The following is a 25,554-nucleotide window of genomic DNA, read 5'->3' on the forward strand; positions in this document are numbered from 1 at the left end:
ATTTTGAATGACACAGATGTTGAATAGTTGAACTCCGGCAGGAATTTAGGTGTTATATTTGACAAATTTTTGTCTTGGAATAAACATGTTAATAGCGTTGTAGGTCAAGTTTACGGTATGTTGAGTAGTCTATGGCATATACAATACTTTTTACCAGGGCTGCGGAGTCGAGTTTTTGAGGCCGCAGTCGAAGTCGGACTATTGAGTAGGAGTCGAACTTTGCTCGGAGTTGAGCACGCTTGCCCCCACTCCGAACCGCTTCCGACTCCGGCTTAATACGACCCGACTCCGGCTCCGGCTTAATACGACAGTGCTAGACTACGCTTCCCTGATTTATACCACAGGCAGATAGATACATTATTACCAAATCTTACCTCATGCCAAAAATATTGTACTGCAGTGAATTATATGCTAACTGTGATAATGCCCAAAAGAATAAATTAAAAGTACTTGCAAACGACAATGTCAGATTTGTGTACAACGTAAAACGTTCCAGCAGCGTTATCAATTTTACAAGCTGGCTTTTGCAAGGATATTGAATCTGCGTAGTTTGGTTACCTTACATAAGATAATGTTTACACGTAAACCTGAATATCTCTCTGATAGATAGATATTTGCACGTTCCTTGAGAACAAACTGCATGATACAGTTCAGAAGTCGCTACCTAGTCTCACATACAAAATTTGGTCAACGTAATTCATCTCAGGAACTCCCAATATACTTGAGAAATATTCCAAATGCCACAACTTTTAGGTATAAGTTGTGGCTTATTAGTTTTGGCAGTACCAACAGCGGGGCCAAGCCCTTGCAGAGTTCTTGAATACTAACGACCTAATAACACTTAATATTGATGATACCGCTAATTTAGTTAATAGGATTAGGGAGGAGGTATAAGATGTGACGATATGTTCGGAAAATCTAATCGATGAGGTTCAGGATTGGATGGTCTCCATGAAACACTCTTTCTCTGACCATCGCTACAATAGGGTTTGGAATAGCACTGTCAACACCGAATCCGATAAACTTCCGGAATAAGTTGAAAACCACATGGACAAAATTCGGAAGGCTACTCAGAAGGAGATTTGGGCAAGATAATTTAGATTGTCAAAGTATAGAAGACATTGACGAAAATGTCAACAGGATTACGACTGCACTGGTGGGGTTCTCCGAAGACAGTTGTCCTCTTCGGGAAAGGAAATCAGCCCAAGAAAAAGCCTGGATGACCGAGGAGATCCGATAAGGAAAGAGATCCGCAGACTTTTTAACAGAGCACGTCGTAAAAAGGCTGAAGTTTATTGGGATGTGTATTACACACGGCCCAAGGAATACAATAATATTGCCAGAGCGGCAAAACGTTCCTCCTAGAAGCTTTTCTGCAAACAGGTCGATAGCGGTAATGACGCCGCTAAGAAAAAAAAGTTTCTCTCAAAAACCCATGTCCAAACTGAAACTTTAGTAGACGACATGGGAGTGAGAGCAGAGACAACGGAGGACATGTTAAGGCTTTTGATGAAAATCCATTTTCCATAGCATTTGATGGGACTCACGGAGACACCGGAATCATGGAATACAACGTTGATCGAAAGTTTATATGTAATAACAGAATTTATGGTGAAGAAATCCTTGAGGAGTTTCAAACCATTTAAGTCACCCGGACCTGATGGAATATTTCCGGCGTTACTACAGAAAGAGGCAGACTATCTTGCGCCTCGCCTGGCCAAAATTTTAACATCGTGCCTAGGAATTGCATATACTCCGAAAACCTGGCAGGAGGCGGTGTTTATACCCATGCCCGGTAAAGCAAGTTATGCGACACCAAAGGCTTACAGACCCATAAGCCTTACGTCCTTTCTACTCAAAAACAATGTAAGGTATTGTGGACACCATGATAAAGAGTAGGACATCCAGCAAACTTCTCAAATAGAAATAGCATGCCTATGTCAAGGAAAGAAGAATCCTTCGATGCCAAAACGTACACATTGGCGGTATGAATTGACATCGAAGGGGCTTTTAACAATGTGCGGACTGACACTCTGATCCAATCCTTAGACCATTACCGGGTGGGCCCGGTCCTTAGAGACTGGATAAACCATATGCTAAGGAACAGGTCGATAAATTGTGTGTCCCATGCCATAAATATAAGGGAGAAAGTGGCACAGGGTACGCCACAGTGGGGCATTTTATCGCCACTCTTATGGGTGACCACCATAAATGACCTATTACGGATGCTAACTGAGGAGGGATTTGAACCCGTTTGCTTCGCAATCGATGTTATAATACTTCTAAGAGGTAAGGATCCGAACGAGCTATGCAGAGGGGCCGAAAGGGTCTTACATATGGCATATGACTGGGCTGGACCCAGAGGTCTCAATGTTAACGCAGAGAAGACTGAAATATGCCTGTTCACGAGGATGACGAAGGTCGGCCAATTTAACGCCCCACGTTTCTTCAATAAGACTTTTTCGATATCTGATAAAGTCAAATACTTTGGTGTGATCTTGGACAGGAAACTGAATTGGAAGTGTCACATTCAGGGCGTACTGAGAAGGCTCACAGATGTTGGGCACTATGTAGACGGGCCGTAGGCTCGAAATGGGGCCTAAATCCTAGGATAGTCCACTAGCTCAACAGGAGCGTGATTAGACCAATACTTACTTACTTACTTACTTACTTACTTACTCAGTAGTTTGGTGGACTGCTATGGAGAAAAGTGCAACATAAGGGCCAGGTTCGGAGAACATGTTGTTTTGGCATAGGCGGAACCATGAGGACCACGCCCACTAGGGCACTGGAGACTATTCTAGATATCCTACCCATTGACATACAGATTAAAAGTGAGGTAGCCACTGCGGCTATGAGACTTAATGCGATGGGAGAATGCATTGATGATGGGAGCAGCTCATACCATCGCGGTGTAATCGAGGCGACGATAGGAAACATGGAAGGAAGGGAAGAGGTTCCCGATCGGATACCTGAGATGAACCTTGAAGTCGAGTGCGAGGCACTGCTGTCATCGGCACAGTCTTGGATTGACGGAATCCTAGTATTGCCATCTGGAAGATCATGTTACATGGATGGATCAAAGCTAGAGGACACAGTGGACCTGGGGGTTTTCATTTAGAACCCAGGGACTGACATCTGTTTTAGGCTGCCTGACCATAATACGATCCTGCAGGCAGAGATCTGGGCGATCACGGAATGGGTGAAGTGGTGTGGTGCTTACGCGAGGACGTCGAGTGTGAACATCTTTACCGACAGTAAAATTACCATAAGGGCAATAACAAGGAGAAGGAGATGAACGCCTTCTCTGAGGAAGGAAAAATCCGCATCATTTGGGTGCCGGGCCATAACGGAGTAAGGGGAAATGAAAGGGCAGACGATTTGGCGGTGAAGGCCAGAGGACTGCCGTCAATAAACTTGGTTAACCCGAAGCCTTTCGGGACGACGCAGTCCGAGTTAAGGGAGTGGGAGACGAATGCGCATGAAACATTGTGGAACAGAGAAACGGTCGGTAGGACGGCGAAATTCCTATGGGGGATCCAGATCGTGAGAAGACGAGGCTATTACTGAAAGGAAGAAAGAAGGAGGAGTATAGCTATTGGTATCATAACGGGGCACATAGGACTACGAGCTCACTTATGTAAAATCGGTGCGGCAAGTGGTAGCATGTGTAGGACATTCGGGAAAGATGTCATTGCCCGGCTTTCGCGTCCCACAGATACCGACACTAAGGTGGAGACACAATACCAGACATGAACCAACATAGGGGAGTGGTATTGAAAACAATAAAGGATTTTGTAAGTATTACGGAATTCCAAACATAAAATTTTCTTTTTAGAGGTTACTTTATAGTTTTTAGAGCGCACAACAAGCCGATTACTGGCTTAGGGTTATGTCCATAGTGGCATGGGGCGGCCTAATATTGGGTTGCCCAAAAAGTAATAGCGGATTTTTCATATAGTCTCCGTTGATAAATTTTTTCACAGCTTGTGACTCTGTAATTGCATTCTTTCTTCTGTCAGTTATCAGCTGTTACTTTGAGCTTGCTTTAGAAATAAAGTGTAAAAAAGTATATTTGATTTAAGTTCATTCTAAGTTTTATTAAAAATGCATTTACTTTCTTTTAAAAAATCCGCAATTACTTTTTGGGCAACCCAATATTTGCACCCTCTTTTCAACCTAACCTATCCTAAGTTTAAGCATCAAAACTTCTTCACGTTGCTGAACTAATGTAAAAAATATTAAATGACCTTGCAAATTACTTTTTTTCAATTACTTTTTTAATTTTTTTCAATTTTTTATTAGTTCAATTTATTTTTCAGATTGTACTAATTTTTTTTTTTTTAATTTCATTTAAGTAAATATATAATATATTGTAAAATGCATTTAATTAGGTTTAATTAATATTTACATATCTTTGTCTTTATTTATACGTTGCAGTTAGTTTGCCTTAAGCGCAATTTATAGGAAATGACCTTTAATATTTTAAATTACACATTATAGGTTGTACTGTAAATATGAGTTGTAAAACTTGTTGTACAATACTTCAAATAATACTTGTTATTGTGTTTTGCTCATGTATGTTATAGTAATATTTTATTGCTTTAAATATTTGCAACTGCATAATTGCAAGCAGAAAAAAAGCAGGCGAAGAAAAAATGCAAATTGATTCAATGATACTTACAGAAGTGGGAGAGTGTGTAAGCGTAGCCGCGAAATTTATTGTACGAGAAAACTAGCGAAAAACCCTTTTTTACTTTTAGTATGATTGTTATGTCCCCTATTAAAATTTGCCAATTTTAGGTTATGACGAAGAGAACGTATTCATAAATATCCGTATACGGAGGTTAATTTTGTCCTTCCCACACCTCAACGCCAACAGATATTCGATGCCTTTCAGTACCATCCACCAATCAACAACGGGAGTGCTCTGATAAGTACGTTCTTAATAGGCGTCTCAACGTTTTCAGCCTACTCGAACACGAAAATTCAACACTAACCCGAGGTTTTAAGACCGAAGAACCAAATAGGAGTAGCGACAAAGAAGAAATTCCATCCTACAAAAGTGTTTTTAATTTATTATATTCCAGGTACTCTGACTGCAGAAAAAGTTGATGTCAACAGAACTAAAAAAACTTTTGAAATAAACTTGCCTTTGGACAGAAGCCATCAACGCAACGTTATCCTCGGGCCACACAAACCCCACAGTATTGGTAGGCAGCTCCCTCTACTAAGAGCGTTGTGTACGTTCTATTCACCATTCCTTAACTAAAAGACGGTTCTGTGGATTCCCGCCAATAGCCGTGTATTCATATTCAGGGGCGTGTTTTATCTCTGAGGCTGAAATTAAATTTTAACCAAAACCGTCATCTACCGTCTGCTTCAACTAATGAACACCTCAGCAATCCAATAACAGTCTGAAGCTAGCGACAACCAAAGCTTCTGCCAACATTCCCTCATATGGAGCCCCATTTACCGTGAAGCTGACACCTGCGTCCACAAACGCGTCTGTGGAGAGAAGTCACCATCTCGACAGGTAAACCTGTTGTCATTGCATAGTCTGCCACTATTTTATCTACATCTATTAGTGCCTAGCAGATATCGTAAACCAACTCGAATCACTTTAGCTATTGAGAGCTATTGTGTCATCATTCCCCTACCACGGCAACTATTTCTTTTCTGAGAATTTCACCTCACGAGACCGGGTAACTCAACCGAAGGGAATGATGTAAGTCTCATTTTTTATTCTATGCATTTTTTTTCTACATATACCCACACGGTGGTCGATATGAGCCACAATTGATGTCACATTTTTTGGTCAGGCGCCGTAAGCTATGCTACGAATTTGAAGCCTTCACTGTGAAATACGTATACCGCCAGGTCCAGGCGCCAAGTACCGCCTTATATATATGTCACCACTGGTGAGACAATTTGAAATATGATCTTTTGGCTGACTATAGATTACATTTCAATTAGCGAAACCCGCTTTAGCGAAATTATTGAATCTTATTATCAAAATGCGTGCTCTGTTAAAAAAGTTCATTGCGCGCTTCTTCCATTGGGTACGTTAATTAGGAGTAATAATTTGGGTACGTGCCTTTGGCGAGAAGCCACCATCTCAACCAATTTAATAACATGGTGTGCCGCATCATTAGCTTCCAGAAATAAATTATCCACCAGCGACATCGATTTGTGCCATAGTCATTCCCTTGCATGAAACCACCACCACCAGTGTTTCACTACTTTGAATCAATCTTACAGCACATCTGCCACTCATAGCGAAGCTGACGCTATCGTCCACTAGTGCCATCATAAACGTGTCTGCGGTGAGAAGCCACCACCCCAAGATTTAAGCCTACTTTCATCACAAAGTCCGGCACATCTTTATCTATTGTACAAGGCATAACTCGTCCACCAGCGACATCTACTATTGCCTAGCAGAGATCGTAAACGAACTCGAATCACTTTAGCTACTACTGTTCACCGTCAAGTTGACACCAGAGCTATTGTGTCTCAAAATCGATGTGACGAGAAGCAACCATATCAACCGATTTGCAGCGCATGATTTTCCCGCATCATTACCTACAAGAAATAACTCATCAACCAGCGACATCGACTAGTCCCCAGCAGAGATCGTGAACACGACCAACTCCACAATCCCTCGTCTAATTTGGTTCCCCAACGACAGCAACTACTTCTTTTCTGAGAATTTCACCTCACGAGACCGGGTAACTCACAAAGGGAATGATGTAAGTCTCATTTTTTATTCTATGCATTTTCTTTCTACATATACCCACACGGTGGTCGATATGAGCCGCAATTGATGTCACATTTTTTGGTCAGGCGCCGTAAGCTATGCTACGAATTTGAAGCCATCAATGTGAAATACGTATACCGCCAGGTCCAGGCGCCAAGTACCGCCTTATATATGTCATCACTGGTGAGACAATTTGAAGTATGATCTATTGGCTGACTATAGATTACATTTCAATTAGCGAAACCCGTTTTAGCGAAATTATTGAATCTTATTAACAAAATGCGTGCTCTGTTAAAAAAGTTCATCGCGCGCTTCTTCCATTAGGTACGTTAATTAGGAGAATTGTCGATTTTGAAGTGAAGATCGGCCAGAAGCATTGCAAGAGCTACCAATGCGTACTTCTTCAAATATGATGCGAATCGTTACGCAACTGTGAATGGTGAGCGCTATCGTGAGATGATATCCAACTTTGTTTGCCCAAAATGCAAGAGCTTGACTTGAATGACATGTGGTTTCAACAAGACAGTGCCACATGTCACACAGTACGCATAACAATTATCTTATTGAGGGTCGAGTTCGGTGAACATTTAATTTCCCGTTCGGGACCGTGTGATTTAACGCCTTTGATCGTGTGATTTAACGCTTTGAGACTATTTTTTTGTGGGGATATGTTAAAGCTCATGTCTATACAGAGAAGTCCGCTTCAATTGACGCATTCAAAGACAAAATTGAAGCATTTATTCGTGAGATACCGGTCGGAAAGAGTATGCCAAAATTGGACTAAGCGGATGGACCATTTGAGGCGCAGTCACGGTCAATATATGCATGAAATAATCTTCATTCATTAAATTATTTGGACCGTACTACCGATTCAAATGATTTTTGTTTTTTTTTTTTTTTTTTGAAAAACTTTTCTGTCCACAATTGATTTCCGACAGGCTAGTGTTGGAATTGCGCTTTCTACGAACTTCTGACTTAGACATATCAGGGTTATAACATCGTGATATTTTCCAGATTGGAGATCATATCCTCCGGATCTGAATCGTTTTCATCTGCTCAATGCAGAACATTATTGGAGTGATAGTAGGCTCCCTACATACTACGATTCAGGTGATTTGCTAAGGATAGTTTTTTTATAACGTGCAACTTTATTTCCCAATCCTTTTGCACTTTTGCCTACTCGTCTGGCTGGCAGCACCCAGGACACCGAATTTGAGTTTTTTATCTTTTCCAAACGCAAATAGCAATCTGACACGAAAACGGGGGAGGCTGATGTTCAGCCATCAGGTTCCAACTTTACAACGGCTTCGACTGACACCGGTCCCATTGAAACGCTTATTTCACAGGTCTCTCACGATGCTGGCACGTCTCCTGTGGTGCAAACATATGAACACTTTTCTTCTCCCAATAATCGCAATCGCTACCACGAAGCATCGAAGTGATACCTTTAAGTCTCGGGCGCTTTTAGATCAAGGTTCTGTAAGGCCATTCATCTCTCGGAGGCTTCAGGAATGAATTTTACTTCCCACGGAAAATAAGAACTTCGAAATCCGCGGCGTTAGCGGTCTATTTGTGGCAAATTCTAATCATGTTTGCTCGATTTCCCTTTTCACAGATTCCCTCGATGCTCAAGACTTGGAGGAGTCCTATCCTAGGTCACTCAGATTGTTAGAAAGGAGATGTACATTGACGATGTGCTCTCTCGAGCCCACGACCCCAATGCGGCTATCGAATCATTGAGACAACTAATTGAGTTGTTAGGCTCGGCGGGTTTTCACCTCAGGATGATTACTTCAAATTGCTCGAAGTTGGATGTTGGGTGTACAGTGGAACGCTCTTGAGGATGGGTTCTTGTACAAAATCGACCTTTCCGAACAGTCACTCTCGTATAAAATCGACCCTCCCGAACATTCACTCTCGATTACAAAGCGAGAGATTTTGTCTGTGGTCGCTAAGTAATTTGATCCAACGGTGGATATCCCCCATTATCATCCAGGCAAAAATACTATTGCAACAGTTGTGGTTAGACTGAAATGGAATCAGTTAGTAGAATCCCTACATTATACTTCTCAGATCAAAATTCCTCTCTGGGTAATTTTTGCTCCATTGCATAAAACTCAACTTCATTGATTCTGTCACGCCTCCGAGAAGGCATATTGCGCTGTAGTCTACATACGAATAGATTCTGGCGATTCCGTTCAGATCCATCTCTTGATGTCCAAAACGAAAGTAGTCCCAATTGGTCCCCTAAGTTTACCCCGCTTAGAACTTTGTGGCGCGGTGTTGCTTTTCCAATTAATCAAACATGTTATCAATGATCTCCCTCTTCCAAATTTTGAACTTTTTCTTTGGTGCGACTCATCCATAACGTTAGGTTGGCTAGGAAAAATGAAAATCCTGCCGATCTAGGATCTCGTGGTTACTCACCGCCAGATCTCAGGGATAATTGCCTTTGGTGGCATGGACCTGGAAGAGGAAATTGCCTATTCCTGTAGAAAATTCACCGGATGCGAGAAAGTATGACTGCTTTCACATTGTTGATGATGCCGAGGATCTATTGAAAAGCTTTCCCCGTTATGACAAAGCTATTAGAATAATCGCATATGTTTTACGGTTCTTCTAGATATGCAGAACAGGAGAACGTTTCGCATCTGTTGAGTTCTCTTGCAAGGAATTAAGAGATGTGAAGACCCGTCTAGTTCGAGGAATTCAGAGATGTTCTCATGCAAGGAATTCACAGATGTGAAGACACGTCTAGTTCAAATAACACAGCAGAATCACTGCTCTCGTGAATACAAAATGTTGAATGAGTCACAGAAAGTTCATCGGAAGAGCTCCCTATATCCTCTTAATCTCTATATTGATAATAAGGGTATAATTCGCGTAAACGGAAGAAAAGCTAATTCCAACCTCTCGTTTAGCGAACGCCACCTTATCATTCTTCCGGTTGACTCTGATTATTTCAGACTGTATGTATCCTATCTTCAAATCGTTTTGCTGCATGCGGAGAATAATCTTATGATGAGAACAATTCGTGAAGAGTATTATGTCTCTAGTTTGGATCTTCGATTGGGAAATGTATTCGTCATTACAAGACGTGAGTTATTTATAAACGAAATATTCAATCACAGTTAATGGCCGTTCTTCCCTTGGAGCGTAGTTCATTTTCTCTTTCATTTTCCATTATCGGCTTAGACTTCGCCCTTTTCTGTTAAAAATTCCAATTTGAGACAGGCTATTTATCAGAAAGTCTCAATGAGCGTCTTTATATGTTTTAGCACGAAGCAATTCACTTGGAATTGTGCTCAAATCTCTCCTCCAAATCTTTTTTGGCGGTATTCACCCGCTTTGTTAGACGAAGAGGTCTTGCGACGAAAATAATGTCCGAATTTCGTCGGGGAAAAAGAAAATTACTATATGAGTTCCATCAGTATTTGGACACTATTCCCAAAGATATAGTTGAGGAACACGCAGCTCACGGATGGTCTTTCATTCTCGACGCTTCATGTAATAATTGAAGCGGTACAAACCTCCAGACCTTTATCACCAATAACGGATGACCCTCTTGAAGTCTTGGTCTTGACTCCGGGTCATTTTCTGCGAGGTTCACCTTTAGATGCCGCGCCGGAGAGTGTTTCAGACGACATTATCAACAACATGAGTTTGCCCGACGCTGGAAGAACGAGTACAGCGCCTAAATAAATGGCAATCTACTCAAGATAACCTTCAACCTTAACAACATGTTGTAAAAAGGAAGATCAATTACCCCCATGTGAATAAAGACTTGGCCGGATAAAGGCCAAGAGTGACGTAAGAGTGATGGGCTTGTTCGAGTTGTAGATATTCGTACCGCTAACGGTACCTTCACAAGATATATTACTAAAATATGTCCTTCATTTTCCGAAGCACAAACCGGGACACACAAAACCTCTGTCTCTCGACTAAGTTTGATATTTTCCACTATAGTTTCCCCTTCGAAGTCCAAACAATATAATAAGTATTAAGTGACAAAAAACGATATTTCAGCCAATTTATTTATATTCCCAGAGCTCCCAGAAATCCCGAACTCCACAAATGTTTAATTTGCGACCATTTTCACCCATTACGCTTTTGCCGTCAGTTTCACGACATGGACATAGGGGCTCGTCGACGGGCAGTGCGTAATATGGGTATTGTTTTAATTGTCTCGCCAGATCTCAGACATGAACACCATTCCCTCCAGCTTCTTTATCATATGGTGCGAATCAGCCGAGAAGGGTTGGAACGGTCCCGAGAAGGGTGGAACGATGCTCATGCTAATGATCGTCAGAGACGCCGAGATGAAGACCCCAATCGACTGGAAGCAAGACAACAATTTGTTGAAGAGAGAAGGAGAGCAAGAAGACTTATCATCCGAGCACCGATGGACCTTAAGCCGAGTGACCAAGGCTCTGGATAACTGAATAATTGGCCTTTCCGGCCATGCCGGGGAGCATGTTGAATGGACTTGATCTCTCAGTCACATCTTATGAATTTGTTGAATTCCCCAATAGACTTAATCTTTCAAGTATTTTAAAGAATTTGACTTTTGCTTAATTGTAGAAACTGTCAATAAGTAATAGAGTAGCATATTATAATTCAATGGATTAAAAGATAAAATGGAATTGATTGAAAACAAAAACCAGTATTAGTAATGCTGAGTGGCAACACTGTTTGACATATTGAAGTAGCCTGCGAGTTACGAGTTCTGTTTCCTCCTCTTTCTGTTAGCAGCTGTCAACGACTAAACATCTGATCCTAAGAAATAAAACTCCCCTGTGAATATGAACTCTGTGTTTCTTTTGTTACTCCAGTGGCTATGTAAGTACACCTGAGCTGGAATATTTTTGAAAAGTGAACCTCAGTTCACTATATCCACCTCACATCAAGGAAGCCTGAGTTCTCAATTATTGTTTGCAAACACTTTCTAAGAACCTATGTTCAAGATCTTGTAGGTTATTCAGCACGTGTAGTATCAGTGTTTTGTATAACATAATTTTCGTCTGTCGGGAGGTGGCTTTGCTCCCCAGCTGCTTGCTCAATCCAAAGTAGCATCTGTTAGCCAGTATTACCCTTTGTTGTAATGCAAAACTGGTGTCATTTCTTTCGCAAGTTTCTGACTACCTCAAAGTTGTAGTTCCACTCTTTTTCCATTTTCTTTATCTGATCGGGTTTACAGGGCTTTGTGGAAGTTTATATCATCCACTGCCACACCCATTTTCATTGATTCCCTCTTGATAATTTCAAAGACTGATATTGTCTGTTTGAAACCTCGTTTGGTATTGAACGGTTCGGAGAGGTTCTTTTTTAACTGAAGAGTGTGTATCAGCAAGCATCATCCTGCAAAGTCGTATCAGTTTTGCAGGGATACTAAACCAAACTAACTATCTGGTCCATGGTGGATTCAGTAGGTCAAAAGTCACACTAATAGGGCCCAATTATTTCGTTGACTTTAGATTTTAATCTTTCACACAATACGCTCGATAGTATCTTGTATACGATGGGGAGGAGACGTTTAACCCTGTAGTTAGCACATACCATCTTGTACCCTTTCTTGTGTACGGGACTTAGTATGCCTTTGCCTTATCAGCCTGTTGGCTCCCGCCTTAACACCTTGACTGCCAAGCGGTTTTGACGAAAACCTTCCCATGAGGTAATTTTGCACTTAATAAAACGATAAACAATCATCCTAGACCCATGCATGCTTTTGCAAAAATATTAAGTAAAGGTTATTTGTCATCATTGTCGGACTTGCTTGGGTATCCACATTCGGGGCGAAATATCCCGATATTAAAACTCTTCTAAAACAAAACTTATATATCGACCATTGCAATATAGGGCTCAAATAAAAAGTATAGGAGCGTTAAAGAAGGCGCTGCGGAGCCCGATTCGGTAAGTATATATATATACATATTGGCAAGGTTAGGTTGAAAAGAGGGTGCGGATATTGATCCGCCCCCATGCCACTATGGACATACATCTAAGCCAGTAATCGGGTTGTTATGCGCTCTAAAAACTAAAAAGTAACCTCGAAAAAGAAAATTTTAGGATAGGAATTCCCTGCTACCCCTAAGTTGGTTCATGTCTGGTATTGTGTCCCCACGCAAATGCCGGTGTCCTTTAGCCGCGAAAGGAAGACAATGACATAGGAAATGCTTCAACGTCTCATCATCGTCATCATCTTGTACCCTTTCTTGTGTACGGGACTTAGTATGCCTTTGCCTTATCAGCCTGTTGGCTCCCGCCTTAACACCTTGACTGCCAAGCGGTTTTGACGAAAACCTTCCCATGAGGTAATTTTGCACTTAATAAAACGATAAACAATCATCCTAGACCCATGCATGCTTTTGCAAAAATATTAAGAAAAGGTTATTTGTCATCATTGTCGGACTTGCTTACTTGCTTGGGTATCCACATTCGGGGCGAAATGTCCCGATATTAAAACTCTTCTAAAACAAGACTTATATATCGATCATTGCAATATAGGGCTCAAATAAAAAGTATAGGAGCGTTAAAGAAGGCGCTGCGGAGCCCGATTCGGTAAGTATATATATATACATATTGGCAAGGTTAGGTTGAAAAGAGGGTGCGGATATTGATCCGCCCCCATGCCACTATGGACATACATCTAGGCCAGTAATCGGGTTGTTATGCACTCTAAAAACTAAAAAGTAACTTCGAAAAAGAAAATTTTAGGATAGGAATTCCCTGATACCCCTAAGTTGGTTCATGTCTGATATTGTGTCCCCACGCAAATGCCGGTGTCCTTTAGCCGCGAAAGGAAGACAATGACATAGGAAATGCTTCAACGTCTCACTATCGTCCCTAAATGCCCCACACATGCTGTCACTTGCAGCACCGATTTTGCATAAGTAAGTTCGTAGTCCTATGTGTTCCGTTATGATAGCAACATTTATACTGACCTCCTTTTTACTTCCTTTCAGTAATAGCTTAGTCCTCTTCTCCCTTCCTTCCTCGCCACGATTATACCGCCATGGTATGAGCTGCCCCCACCCTCAATCCATTCTTCCTTTGCCTTAAGTCTCATTGCCTCAGTGGCTGCCTCTCTTAATCTGTATGTCAAAGGGTCGGATATCTAGAATAGTGTCCAGTGCACTAGTGGGCGTGGTCCTCATCGCTCCGTCTATGCCAAGACAACATGTTTTTTGAACCTGTTGTATGGTCCTTATGTTGCACTTTTTCTCCATTGCAATCCACCAATCGTACAATATGGCGCCTTCTTACGGATTGAGCTATAGCTCTGAAATTTGGAATATAGTTACATCTAGGCACTATATACCGAGCGACTAGGACATTTTTTAGATATTCATTAATTTTGGTACTAAAACGTACAAAGTGGTACTTCATTTACAGACTGCGCTACATCTGTGACATTAGAGATACAAGTACATATTGGTAGTATGTAACGGATGACTAGAAAATTGTGTTGAAATTTTTACATTTAGGCACCAAAACGTACAAAATGGAACTTTATTTACAGATTGAGCTAAAGGTCTCAAAATTGCGATACAGTTACACCTTGACAGTATTTATCGGACGACTAGAGGTTTTGTTTTTTAATTCGCACATTTAGGCACTAAAATTTCAACATGTTCTTTCTTTACGGATATGACCCAAGCTACTAAAATTGCGATACAGTTACATCTTGATATTGGGTGTACCATCGGGGCAGCGAAGCGAACGGGCATATGCTAATATATTCATAATTTAGAGAATTTATATTGACGTAGCAATTTTTTTCAAATATTTTGATTTTTAAAATTTTTTGAAAAAAAATCTTTTATTTCCTCGATTTAATGAGGAAATAAAAAGAAGTAGGATTATTGCCTTAAATTAATTTTTTTTATAGAAATTATCAAATACAACAAGACATTAAAACGAATTCCAGAAATCTCATTCCTTAGAATTTTAAGGATTTTTTTCGTTTTTTTGGGATATAAAAAATTACTGACTTTTGACAAGCGAATTTTCCCCAAAACATGACGGGAAAAATTGTTGTAACTGGTTTCAGTCGTCTACTTTACGCCAATCCAAATTTCATTATGATAACTCTTTCCTAACTCGAGCTAGAATTTTTCTAAGGCAACTCTATTCATAGGTATTTTTCGTTGTTAAGCCTAGTACTGACTTCAACTTTTCACAAGAAAAACTGTCACAATAAAAATATTGGTGACGAAGATAATGCGAATACATTCCGTACAAATGACACCGAGTTCTATGAGCAAAATAGTAGCGACGTGTCGCTGCATCAGGATAAATTTCGCACAATTTTGATTGCAAATGTAATATGCTCACGAAATGGGCGGAATCGACTCTGCTTCAATACTATTGCCTTTGTTGTTTTGACTTTTGTTTGTGTTCTGACAAAGAAAAAGAGTCCTTCAGATTTGAAAATAATTTTGAAGGCATTTTCGTTGTGAATGAAGTCAGTACGAGGCTTTAATGCGAACCTGGGCACACGGAGCAGCAGCAAGTGTCGTTGGCGTTGTATATCGTTCGAAGCCATTAATACAACTTCCAAAAGATATTTGTGCTCGCCAACTGTCACCGTGTAAGTTCCTGCACCCAATTCTACCACAATTTTCAAAACAACAAAAAAAGGATATATATATATATATATATATATATATATATATATATATATATATATATATATATATATATATATATATATATATATATATATACATATATATATATATATGTATATATATATATATATATATATATATATATATATATATATATATATATATATATATCTTTTGGAAGTTGTATTAATGGCTTCGAACGATATACAACGTTGTATATCGTTCGAAGCCATTAATACAACTTCCAAAAGATATTTGTGCTCGCCAACTGTCACCGTGTAAGTTCCTGCACCCAATGCTACCACAATTTTCAAAACAACAAAAAAAGGATATATATATATATATACATATATATATATATGTATATCGTTCGAAGCCATTAATACAACTTCCAAAAGATATTTGTGCTCGCCAACTGTCACCGTGTAAGTTCCTGCACCCAATGCTACCACAATTTTCAAAACAACAAAAAAAGGATATATATATATATATATATATATATATATATATATATATATACTGTCACCGTGTAAGTTCCTGCACCCAATGCAACCACAATTTTCAAAACAACAAAAAAAGGATATATATATATATATATATATATATATATATATATATATATATATATATATATATATATATATATATATATATATATATATATATATATATATATATATATATATATATATATATATATATATATATATATATATATATATATATATATATATATATATATATATATATATATATATATATATCCTTTTTTTGTTGTTTTGAAAATTGTGGTTGCATTGGGTGCAGGAACTTACACGGTGACAGTATATATATATATATATATATATATATATATATCTTTTGGAAGTTGTATTAATGGCTTCGAACGATATACAACGTTGTATATCGTTCGAAGCCATTAATACAACTTCCAAAAGATATTTGTGTTCGCCAACTGTCACCGTGTAAGTTCCTGCACCCAATGCTACCACAATTTTCAAAACAACAAAAAAAGGATATATATATATATATATATATATATATATACATATATATATATATATACATATATATATATATATATATATATATATATATATATATATATATATATATATATATATATATATATATATATATATATATATATATATATATATATATATATATATATATATATATATATATATATATATATATATATATATATATATATATATATATATATATATATATGTATATATATATATATATATCCTTTTTTTGTTGTTTTGAAAATTGTGGTAGCATTGGGTGCAGGAACTTACACGGTGACAGTTGGCGAGCACAAATATCTTTTGGAAGTTGTATTAATGGCTTCGAACGATATACAACGCCAACGACACTTGCTGCTGCTCCGTGTGCCCAGGTTCGCATTAAAGCCTCGTACTGATTTTCACAGATGGTGCATAATGACGCTGTGGTGAAAATAGTGTGCTACATTTTTCGATATCTGAAGGGGGGGAGGGGGGCCGGACCCTCCCCCTTACTCTAATTTTCAGAAACGCCAGATCTCGGAGATGTGTGTTGCGATTTGTGCTCTCATATAGTGCCCTACAAATAAAAATTTGGTTTCCAAATTTCGGATGGGGTACCTAGGGGGACTGCCCCACCCTAAAACCTACCAAACATATATTTAGATCAATCACGACACTATGGGACTCAAATGAAAGGTATTTAGGATAAGAAAACGTATTTGATATTTAATTGCCAGACCAAGTGCTAGGGCGACCAACCCAAGCCCCAAGACACCTCTAAATCGGACATATTTCCGACCATGGCAATATGGCACTCAAATGAAAGGTATTTGCATGTAGAATACGAATCTGATATTCAAATGTGGGACCACGTTTCTGGGGGTCCACCCCTTCCCCAAAATACCCCCCAACCTGGACTTATTTACTGACCATGGGAATATGGGGCTTAAATAAAAGGTATTTGAATGTAGAATACGAATCTGATATCCAAATATGGGACCAAGTTTTTAGGGGGCCGCCTCTCACCAAAAACATCCCCCAAAGGGGGAAAATTTACGGCAATAGCAATATGGGGCTCAAATGAAAAGTTTTTGGGAGTAAAGCACGAATCTGATATCAATATTCGGGAAAAGTGTCTATGGGGCCACCCCACCCCCACAACACCACCCAAAAAGTAGTTATTTTCTGACTATTGCAATATGAGGCTCAAGTAAGAGGGTTTTTAAAGTGGAACACGAATCCGATATATATTTTCAAGGCCAACTCACTGAGTGGCCATCTCCCAAAACACCCCCAAGCCTGTCATGTTTGCTGACTATGGAAATATGGGGCTCAAAGGTATGTGGGAGAAGACCACGTATCTGATATCAACATTAGGGGCCAACTGTCTAGCGGACGTCCCACCACCATAACAACCCCCAAATAGGACGTATTTGCTCACCAAGACAATTTGGGTCCTAAAGAGAGGGGAACTAAATATTTACAGTTTTTAGGGCCAATACCCCAAGCCGGACATATTTGCTGACTTTTGCAATAAGGAGTTTAAATGAGATTAGAAATCGAATTTGCTAACCTATTTTGGGGCCATGTGTTTGGGGAACGCCTCATCCTGTAAACTCCTCTTAAGCCAATGGTAATATGGGGTTTAAATAAATGGTATTTGAGAGAAGAGCACGATGCAGATATTTTTTCAGGGCCAAGTATCTGTTGGACCACCTCTCCCCCGAAAACACCACTAAATCAGAAATCATGAGAATATCGGGCTGAAATGAAGTATTTCAAGAATGTAGTACACTTACATCCAAACTTAAATTCGTAGACCAATAAAGATCATATGGGATTCAGATAAAGGCACTTATATTGTTAAACTCTTAGTCAAGTTAGCATTGTATTTCACTAAACGATCTTCGAAAATAAATATTCCAAGGAAACTTTTGTTCCATATAAAGTAAAAGAAGGCGCAGCGGAGCGGGCCCGGGTTAGCTAGTATATATATATATGTATATATATATATATATATATATATATATATATATATATAGATATATATAAAAATCTTAATCAAAATTCAAAATTTCATGATGATTGGATAACAAGACAGGCGAATTGCGACCAGACGAACATGGTTAGATCGAGCAAGGAAGTCATTTGAAGTCGATTAGTACCAGAGATGGTCCGTAAGACGATTTTTTAGGTTTCCGACTGTCAAAAAGTTGTAAAAGTCGAAAACGTCGTATACTTGTATAAAACGTAGAAAAAGTCGCAAACGTCATAAACCTTAATAACTCAGTGTAAAAGTTTGATTTTTAACAAATATTATTGTCACTTATTTGTTGTATATAGAAGAGTTTATATGTAAAAAAATTTCGCAATAAAAGAAATATTAAGTTTTTTTTTAATTTTTGCATTTACATTTTTCACACAATAAATTGGAAATATACGCAAATTTCAAGTCAATTTATAAAGTAACGTTTAAGGATTTTTTTGTGAAGTAAAAAATCAATAAATTATTAGTTTTCATCAATTATATTTAGAAATTGCAATTATTTTGTATCCTTTTGCAAAATTATTTGCTTCTCCCGTTTTAATTTGCTTTTTGAAAGCTGTTGTAAACGACATATGTTAAAAATGCATGACATCTGAGGAAGTGTCAAGTGAAATGGTACATGTAGTGTTAATTATGTTATTCAATAACAATACTTAAAAATAACATTACTTATTCAATAAAATACTTAACCATCTTCCATTTCACTTGACATAACCTCACATTAGCATACTTAACACGCCATCTACCATTTCACTTGACACTACCTCAGATGTCATTCATTTTATAACAATATTGGTAAAAATCGTGTAAACCTACGGTAGCTTTTTCTAATTCTGAACCGATTTTTTCCAATTTCAATATTGTTCGTCTCCAGGAGGAAAAAATTACTTATGGCAAAATTTTTAGTTAATCAGATCAAAAATTCGACATATTTTCGTTCGAATTTTTTTTCTGTCAGAAACCTAGTTTTTTGGCTAGGTTTACGACGTTTTCGACGTATGTAATATACGTCGGAAATGTATGTCATATACGTCACTGTTTCTGACAGGCCATCTCTGATTAGTACACCATTATCTTGTGGTCGGTTATAGGTGTAACTTGTATTTAATTAACAAAGCCTACTTTGTGCTCTAATTGAATTTCTTTTCCTATATTGGACGCCGTTGCGGCACGTGTTATCGTTAACCGATCGTCATAATATTTCGTACTTCGTTTGGTGGGATCGAAAGGGGACAAAATGTGGGGCATGCGTTTCACAAAAAAAAAAACACTTCTTGTTTTTGGAACACCCTAATGTTCGAAAAACTTGACCACAGTCAACTCTGTTTCATTGGTGAAGCCTTTGTTGTGTGTAGTTGTTTGACCTTTTCTATTTGTTAATGGGGCCAAGTAGAGGCTGTCGGTTTTCCTAACCAATAATACAATTTGGATGCTAACAAACTAAGTTCTAGGCTTATGCTGTAGTTTGTATACTTACTTGGAATAATTACTTCTTAAGATTCGTTCTGCCCACGTCTGAGGCCTGGGAATTTCTCGTGACACCCCTATTTGCCTCTTATCTAAGTAATCAATAACATCATCGTAGTAGTTCGTTCTATAGTTATACATGTATTTGTATTGCAGGAATTTAGGCCTATGAAATATAAAGTAAACTTTGAATGCCTCTCAAAATTATATCTTTAATTTATTGCTATCGCCTACCTAACCCAATGTCTGTATAACTGAACAGGTTTTCTGTAGCCATCATCTTCCACTGGAGGGGGAGGGGGAGCCACTTCTGCCTCTGTTGAACCCTTTTCTTCTGAAGTAGGCGGTGCTTCTGTCGTTGCCTTAGTATCAGGAGCTACTGGTTGTTGAGCCACTACTGGCGTGGGCTCTGGTTGTTGTTCTGAATCATCTGCTCCCCATGGATCCTCTTCATCTCCCATTGCTAGAATTGTAATCAAACATAAAATCAAATTATATCCTGTACAATTAAAAGTTTTTAATAATAAAATCGTTTGTGTATACTTCATTTTGGTGCATAGAAAAAATATAGACCATTATTTGATGGATTAAACATGGTATTGACTCATAAAAAAAACTTTTTGAACAAGGTGCTTTAATAGTATAAATTGTGCATTGGTCAAGATTATATTGAGTTCCCTTTCACTCATATCCTCTACGAAAAGAAGTGAGAATGAGTAAAACACATGCCTCACAGCGAAAAAATTGAATAGGAGTTGCGTGATTGCTCACTGACTGACTGACTGATTATCGCCCAGTCCAAACGACTAAAGCTAGAATCATGAAATTTTGCATGAATGTTGGACTTGGGTTGTAGGAAAGGGATAAAATTATGTTCTTGTGCTTAAATTAAAGATCGGCTCGAATATATAAGGTTTTTGGAAAATTGTACCGGAAGTAGGAAAAACAGTACGTTTGGAACAGCAATTGGTACTCTTTGGTACTTTCTTGGTAAATTGAACTAGAGCTCTGAATTTTGGTTCACTTTGGCGACCTAAAGGAGTTTTTGGAAGTTTGTACATTTAGTTACAAAAAAAGTACCAAAAAGGTACGAAATGGGTAAACTTTGTAAAGGACGGATGGCTTCAAAGACCTCTGGAAAAATAGTACTGGTAAGAAAACTTACGTTTAGTATCGCAATTGGTACCAAATTTGGCATGAAGATTTTATTTAATTCGTGTTTTTCTTTACAGAAGGGGACAGATTTCTGAAATTTTATACGCAATTAGCTGACCCGGGCCCGCTCCGCTGCGCCTTCTTTTACTTTATATGGAACAAAAGTTTCCTTGGGATATTTATTTTTGAAGATCTTTTAGTAAAATACCATGCTAACTGGACTAAGAGTTAAACAAGATAAGTGCCTTTATCTGAATCCCATATGATCTTTATTGGTCTACGAATTTAAGTGTGGATGTAAGGTGTAATCCATTCTTGAAATACTTCATTTCAGCCCGATATTCTTATGATTTCTGATTTAGTGGTTTTTTCGGGGGAGATGTGGTCCAACAGATACTTGGCCCTGAAAAAATATCAGCATCGTGCTCTTCTCTCAAATACCATTTATTTAAACCCCATATTGCCATTGGCTTAAGAGGAGTTTATAGGATGAGGCTTTCCCCAAACACATGGCCCAAAATAGGTTAGCAAATTCGATTTCTAATCTCATTTAAACTCCTTATTGCAAAAGTCAGCAAATATGTCCGGCTTGGGGTATTGGCCCTAAAAACTGTAAATATTTAGTTCCCCTCTCTTTAGGACCCAAATTGTCTTGGTGAGCAAATACGTCCTATTTGGGGGTTGTTATGGTGGTGGGACGTCCGCTAGACAGTTGGCCCCTAATGTTGATATCAGATACGTGGTCTTCTCCCACATACCTTTAATTTGAGCCCCATATTTCTATAGTCGGCAAACATGGCCGGCTTGGGGGGTGTTTTGGGGGATGGGCGTCCACTCAGTGAGTTGGCCTTGAAAAAATTTATATCGGATTCGTGTTCCACTTTAAAAACCCTCTTATTTTAGCCTCGTATTGCAATAGTCAGAAAATGCTTACTTTTTGGGTGGTGTTGTGGGGGTTGGGTAGCCCCATAGACACTTTTCCCGAATATTGATATCAGATTCGTGCTTTACTCCCAAAGACTTTTCATTTGAGCCCCATATTGCTATGGCCGTAAATTTTCCCCCTTTGGGGGATGTTTTTGGTGAGAGGCGGCCCCCCAAAAACTTGGTCCCATATTTGGATATCAGATTCGTATTCTACATTCAAATACCTTTTATTTAAGCCCCATATTCCCATGGTCAGTAAATAAGTCCAGGTTGGGGGGTATTTTGGGGAAGGGGTGGACCCCCAGAAACGTGGTCCCACATTTGAATATCAGATTCGTATTCTACATGTAAATACCTTTCATTTGAGTGCCATATTGCCATGGTCGGAAATATGTCCGATTTAGAGGTGTCTTGGGGCTTGGGGACCAACCCAAGACCTAGCACTTGGTCTGGCAATTAAATATCAAATACGTTTTCTTATCCTAAATACCTTTCATTTGAGTCCCATAGTGTCGTGATTGGTCTAAATATATGTTTGGTAGGTTTTAGGGTGGGGCAGTCCCCCTAGGTACCCCATCCGAAATTTGGAAACCAAATTTTTATTTGTAGGGCACTATATGAGAGCACAAATCGCACCACACATCTCCGAGATCTGGCGTTTCTGAAAATTAGAGTAAGGGGGAGGGCCCGCCCCCCTTCAGATATCAAACAATGTAGTACCCTATTTTCACCACGGCGTCATTATGCACCATCTGTGAACATTTCAAGAAAATCGGTTCAGCCGTTTCTGAGTCTATAAGGAACACACAAACATACAAACAAACAAATCTACAAACAAACACAAATTGATTTTTATATATAAGATTATTAATAAACTTCATTATCTTATAAACTGGGCGACTACCTACTCTTTTGGAAGTCCTACACTGAAAGGGGGTATCAATATCAGGGGTAGCTAAGCGGACCATCGATATGCTAGCGTTATAAAAAGTAGTAGTAATAATTATTCCCTTATTATAAATAGCAGTATACATGTTTTTATATTACAACTTTTGGATTAAGTTTACAAGTTACTCAAATGAAAGAATAAATACGGCTAAGACAATTTTGTCGTCTGCCGATTCAAAAATAATTAAAATATATTTGTTTGTTTGTTTTTGAATTTGTTACAAATGTACATACAAAATTATTGGTATTCATTTATGATATATGATCTTTACTTCATTGCTGTTCTCAGATACATATCGTATTATACTTCATTGCTGTTCTCAGATATCCTATTAGATTCTCCCAGTCATCACTTCGACGGCCATTTAGTATGTCAATAATTTCATATGGTGGTAGGTAGTCTATTCCAAAGACTTGCCGGCTGATCAGGTGCCAAGGCACCCACACCTATAGGAGGGGAGGACAACACACTACGGTCTGACGCCACCACAGCAGATGTTAAGTCTTTGGAGTCCATTTCTAGCCTACTCCAAAAGGCTTTCAAATTTTTTTCGTAATAGGTAGTACCTATTCCAAGATACGGATATATATTTTTCGCTTCGAATATGTTAAGTAAAATTAAAAAAGTTAGTGCCAATCAAGGCGCAATAATATTTTTTTTTTAAATGGCAAAATTTCTTTTTATGTTAGAGAAAATCATATATAATTATATTACAATTCTCTAATTTTTTTTTAGTATTTAGAAAATTCTGTGATTGTTGAAAAAGTTTTAGCCACCAATTTGCAAGGAAATATGGTCCGATCTGTACCGAACTCGCCACAATTCACTGTTCAAAATTTTAGCCCAATCGGGTGACAAATGGGCCATATATGATTTCAAGACCTTAAATAAGGAGATCGATATATATGGCAGGTATATTCAAATCCGATCTGCACAATATTCGGGGAGGATGTATAGGATTTTAATTTATATAGATCACCGTACTCAATTGAAGCAAAATCGGGTACTCTAATATGTAGATCGTAGTTTGCACCAATATCTGGGGTCCTAGCGCAACTCAATGTGCCCAATTTCAGCGAAATCGGGTAATTACTACGACATTTAAAGGCCTTAAATCGGGAGATCGGACCATATGGAGATTATATTAGGATATAGACCGCTTTGGACCATATTCGGCACTAAGATCGAAGCTCACTGTGTTACATTTTAGTGAAATCGGGCAATAAATGCGGCTATTATCGGCATAAGATTCAAAATCGGGAGATTGGTTTATATTGAGGATATATTATGATATATACAGATTTGGACCACATTTGGCGCTGATGTTTCATGATCTTAGTTTCAGCAAAATCGGGTAATAAATGAGGATTTTATGGGCCTAAGACCTTAAATAGTGAGATCGGTCATTGTCAAGATAGGGTCCATCTTCGAACTTAACCTGCCAATAGGTAAAAAAAGGTTCTGTCTTAATGTCTTAATTTTAAAACACTGTAGCGGATGGACGGACATTGCTTGTTCAGTCTGAGATTTTACGATGAACAAGAATATACCCCATACATCTATCCATCCATCTAAATGAAACCAGTAATTTAGAAACAACTCAAGGAGAAAATTTTCGCAACCTTGAATATTCACATTCCATAACCAATTCTGTGTTTAACCTCATCAAAAGAGGGTCTTGAAACAAAAAAACAGATTTGTCCAAGATAGTACTGGAAGTGGTAGAAAAGTACGTTTAGTGCCGCAATTGGTACTGTTTGGTACTTTCTTTGTAAATTGAGCTAGAGCTCTAAATTTTGGAACTTGTGTACACCATGGCAAACTTAATTGAATGACAAGAAGAGTTTGAGGAAATTTATACTTTAATATACTAAAAAAAGTTCAAAAAAAAAAATTAGAAATTTTCTAAAATACACCTGCTGAAAATTAAAAAATTGAAAAATTTTACTGGTAATGGGAGAAAACGTACCCACGTTTTGTACCGCAATTGGTACCATTTGGTACTTTCTTTTCAGATGGAGTTAGAGGTCTGAAATTCTGCATGTAAGGAGATCTAGGAAATATATGATGGTTGGCTAAATGATCTGTTCAAAATTCGTACATTTTGGTAACTAAATTGGTACTATTTGGAACTTTCTTTATATATGTAGCTGCAGGTCCGAAATTTGGCATATAGATACAACGAGAAAAAATATGATGGATGACTAAATGATGTATTTAAAATTCGAATATTTTGGTACCAAAATTGGTACCATTTGGTAGTTTCTTTATAGATGGAGCTAGAGGTCTGCAATTTGGCATGTAGGTACAACTAGGAAAAATATGAAGGGTGACGAAATGATCTATTCAAAATTTGTAAATGTTGGTACCAAAATTGGTACTTTCTTTATAGATGTAGCTACAGGTCTCAAATTTGGCATGTAGATACAAGGAGAAAAAATAAGATGGGTGACTAAATGATCTATTGATTTAAAAATCGAATATTTTAGTATCAAAATTGGTACCATTTGGTATTTTCTTTACGGATAGAGTTACAGGTCTGAAATTTGGCATATAGGTACAACTAGGAAGAATATGATGGATGACAAAATGATCTATTCAAAATT

At 38.3% G+C, this 25,554-nt stretch overlaps 1 protein-coding gene across 1 annotated transcript in view; it reads right to left on the reverse strand.

Annotated features, from left to right (window-relative positions):
• Positions 1-25,554, reverse strand: part of LOC106085979 (flightin) — a 47,322-nt gene that overhangs the window by 11,555 nt on the left and 10,213 nt on the right. The window contains exons 2-3 of the mRNA XM_013250468.2: positions 20,152-20,380; positions 19,928-20,083 (exon numbers count right to left, since the gene is read on the reverse strand). Of these exons, the coding sequence (XP_013105922.1) occupies positions 19,928-20,083; positions 20,152-20,378 (383 nt within the window). The 5' untranslated portion in view covers positions 20,379-20,380. The remainder of the gene's footprint in view (positions 1-19,927; positions 20,084-20,151; positions 20,381-25,554) is intronic.

This window comes from Stomoxys calcitrans, chromosome 1 (assembly GCF_963082655.1).
Source record: "Stomoxys calcitrans chromosome 1, idStoCalc2.1, whole genome shotgun sequence".
In the NCBI taxonomy this organism is placed as follows: Eukaryota; Metazoa; Arthropoda; class Insecta; order Diptera; family Muscidae; genus Stomoxys; species Stomoxys calcitrans.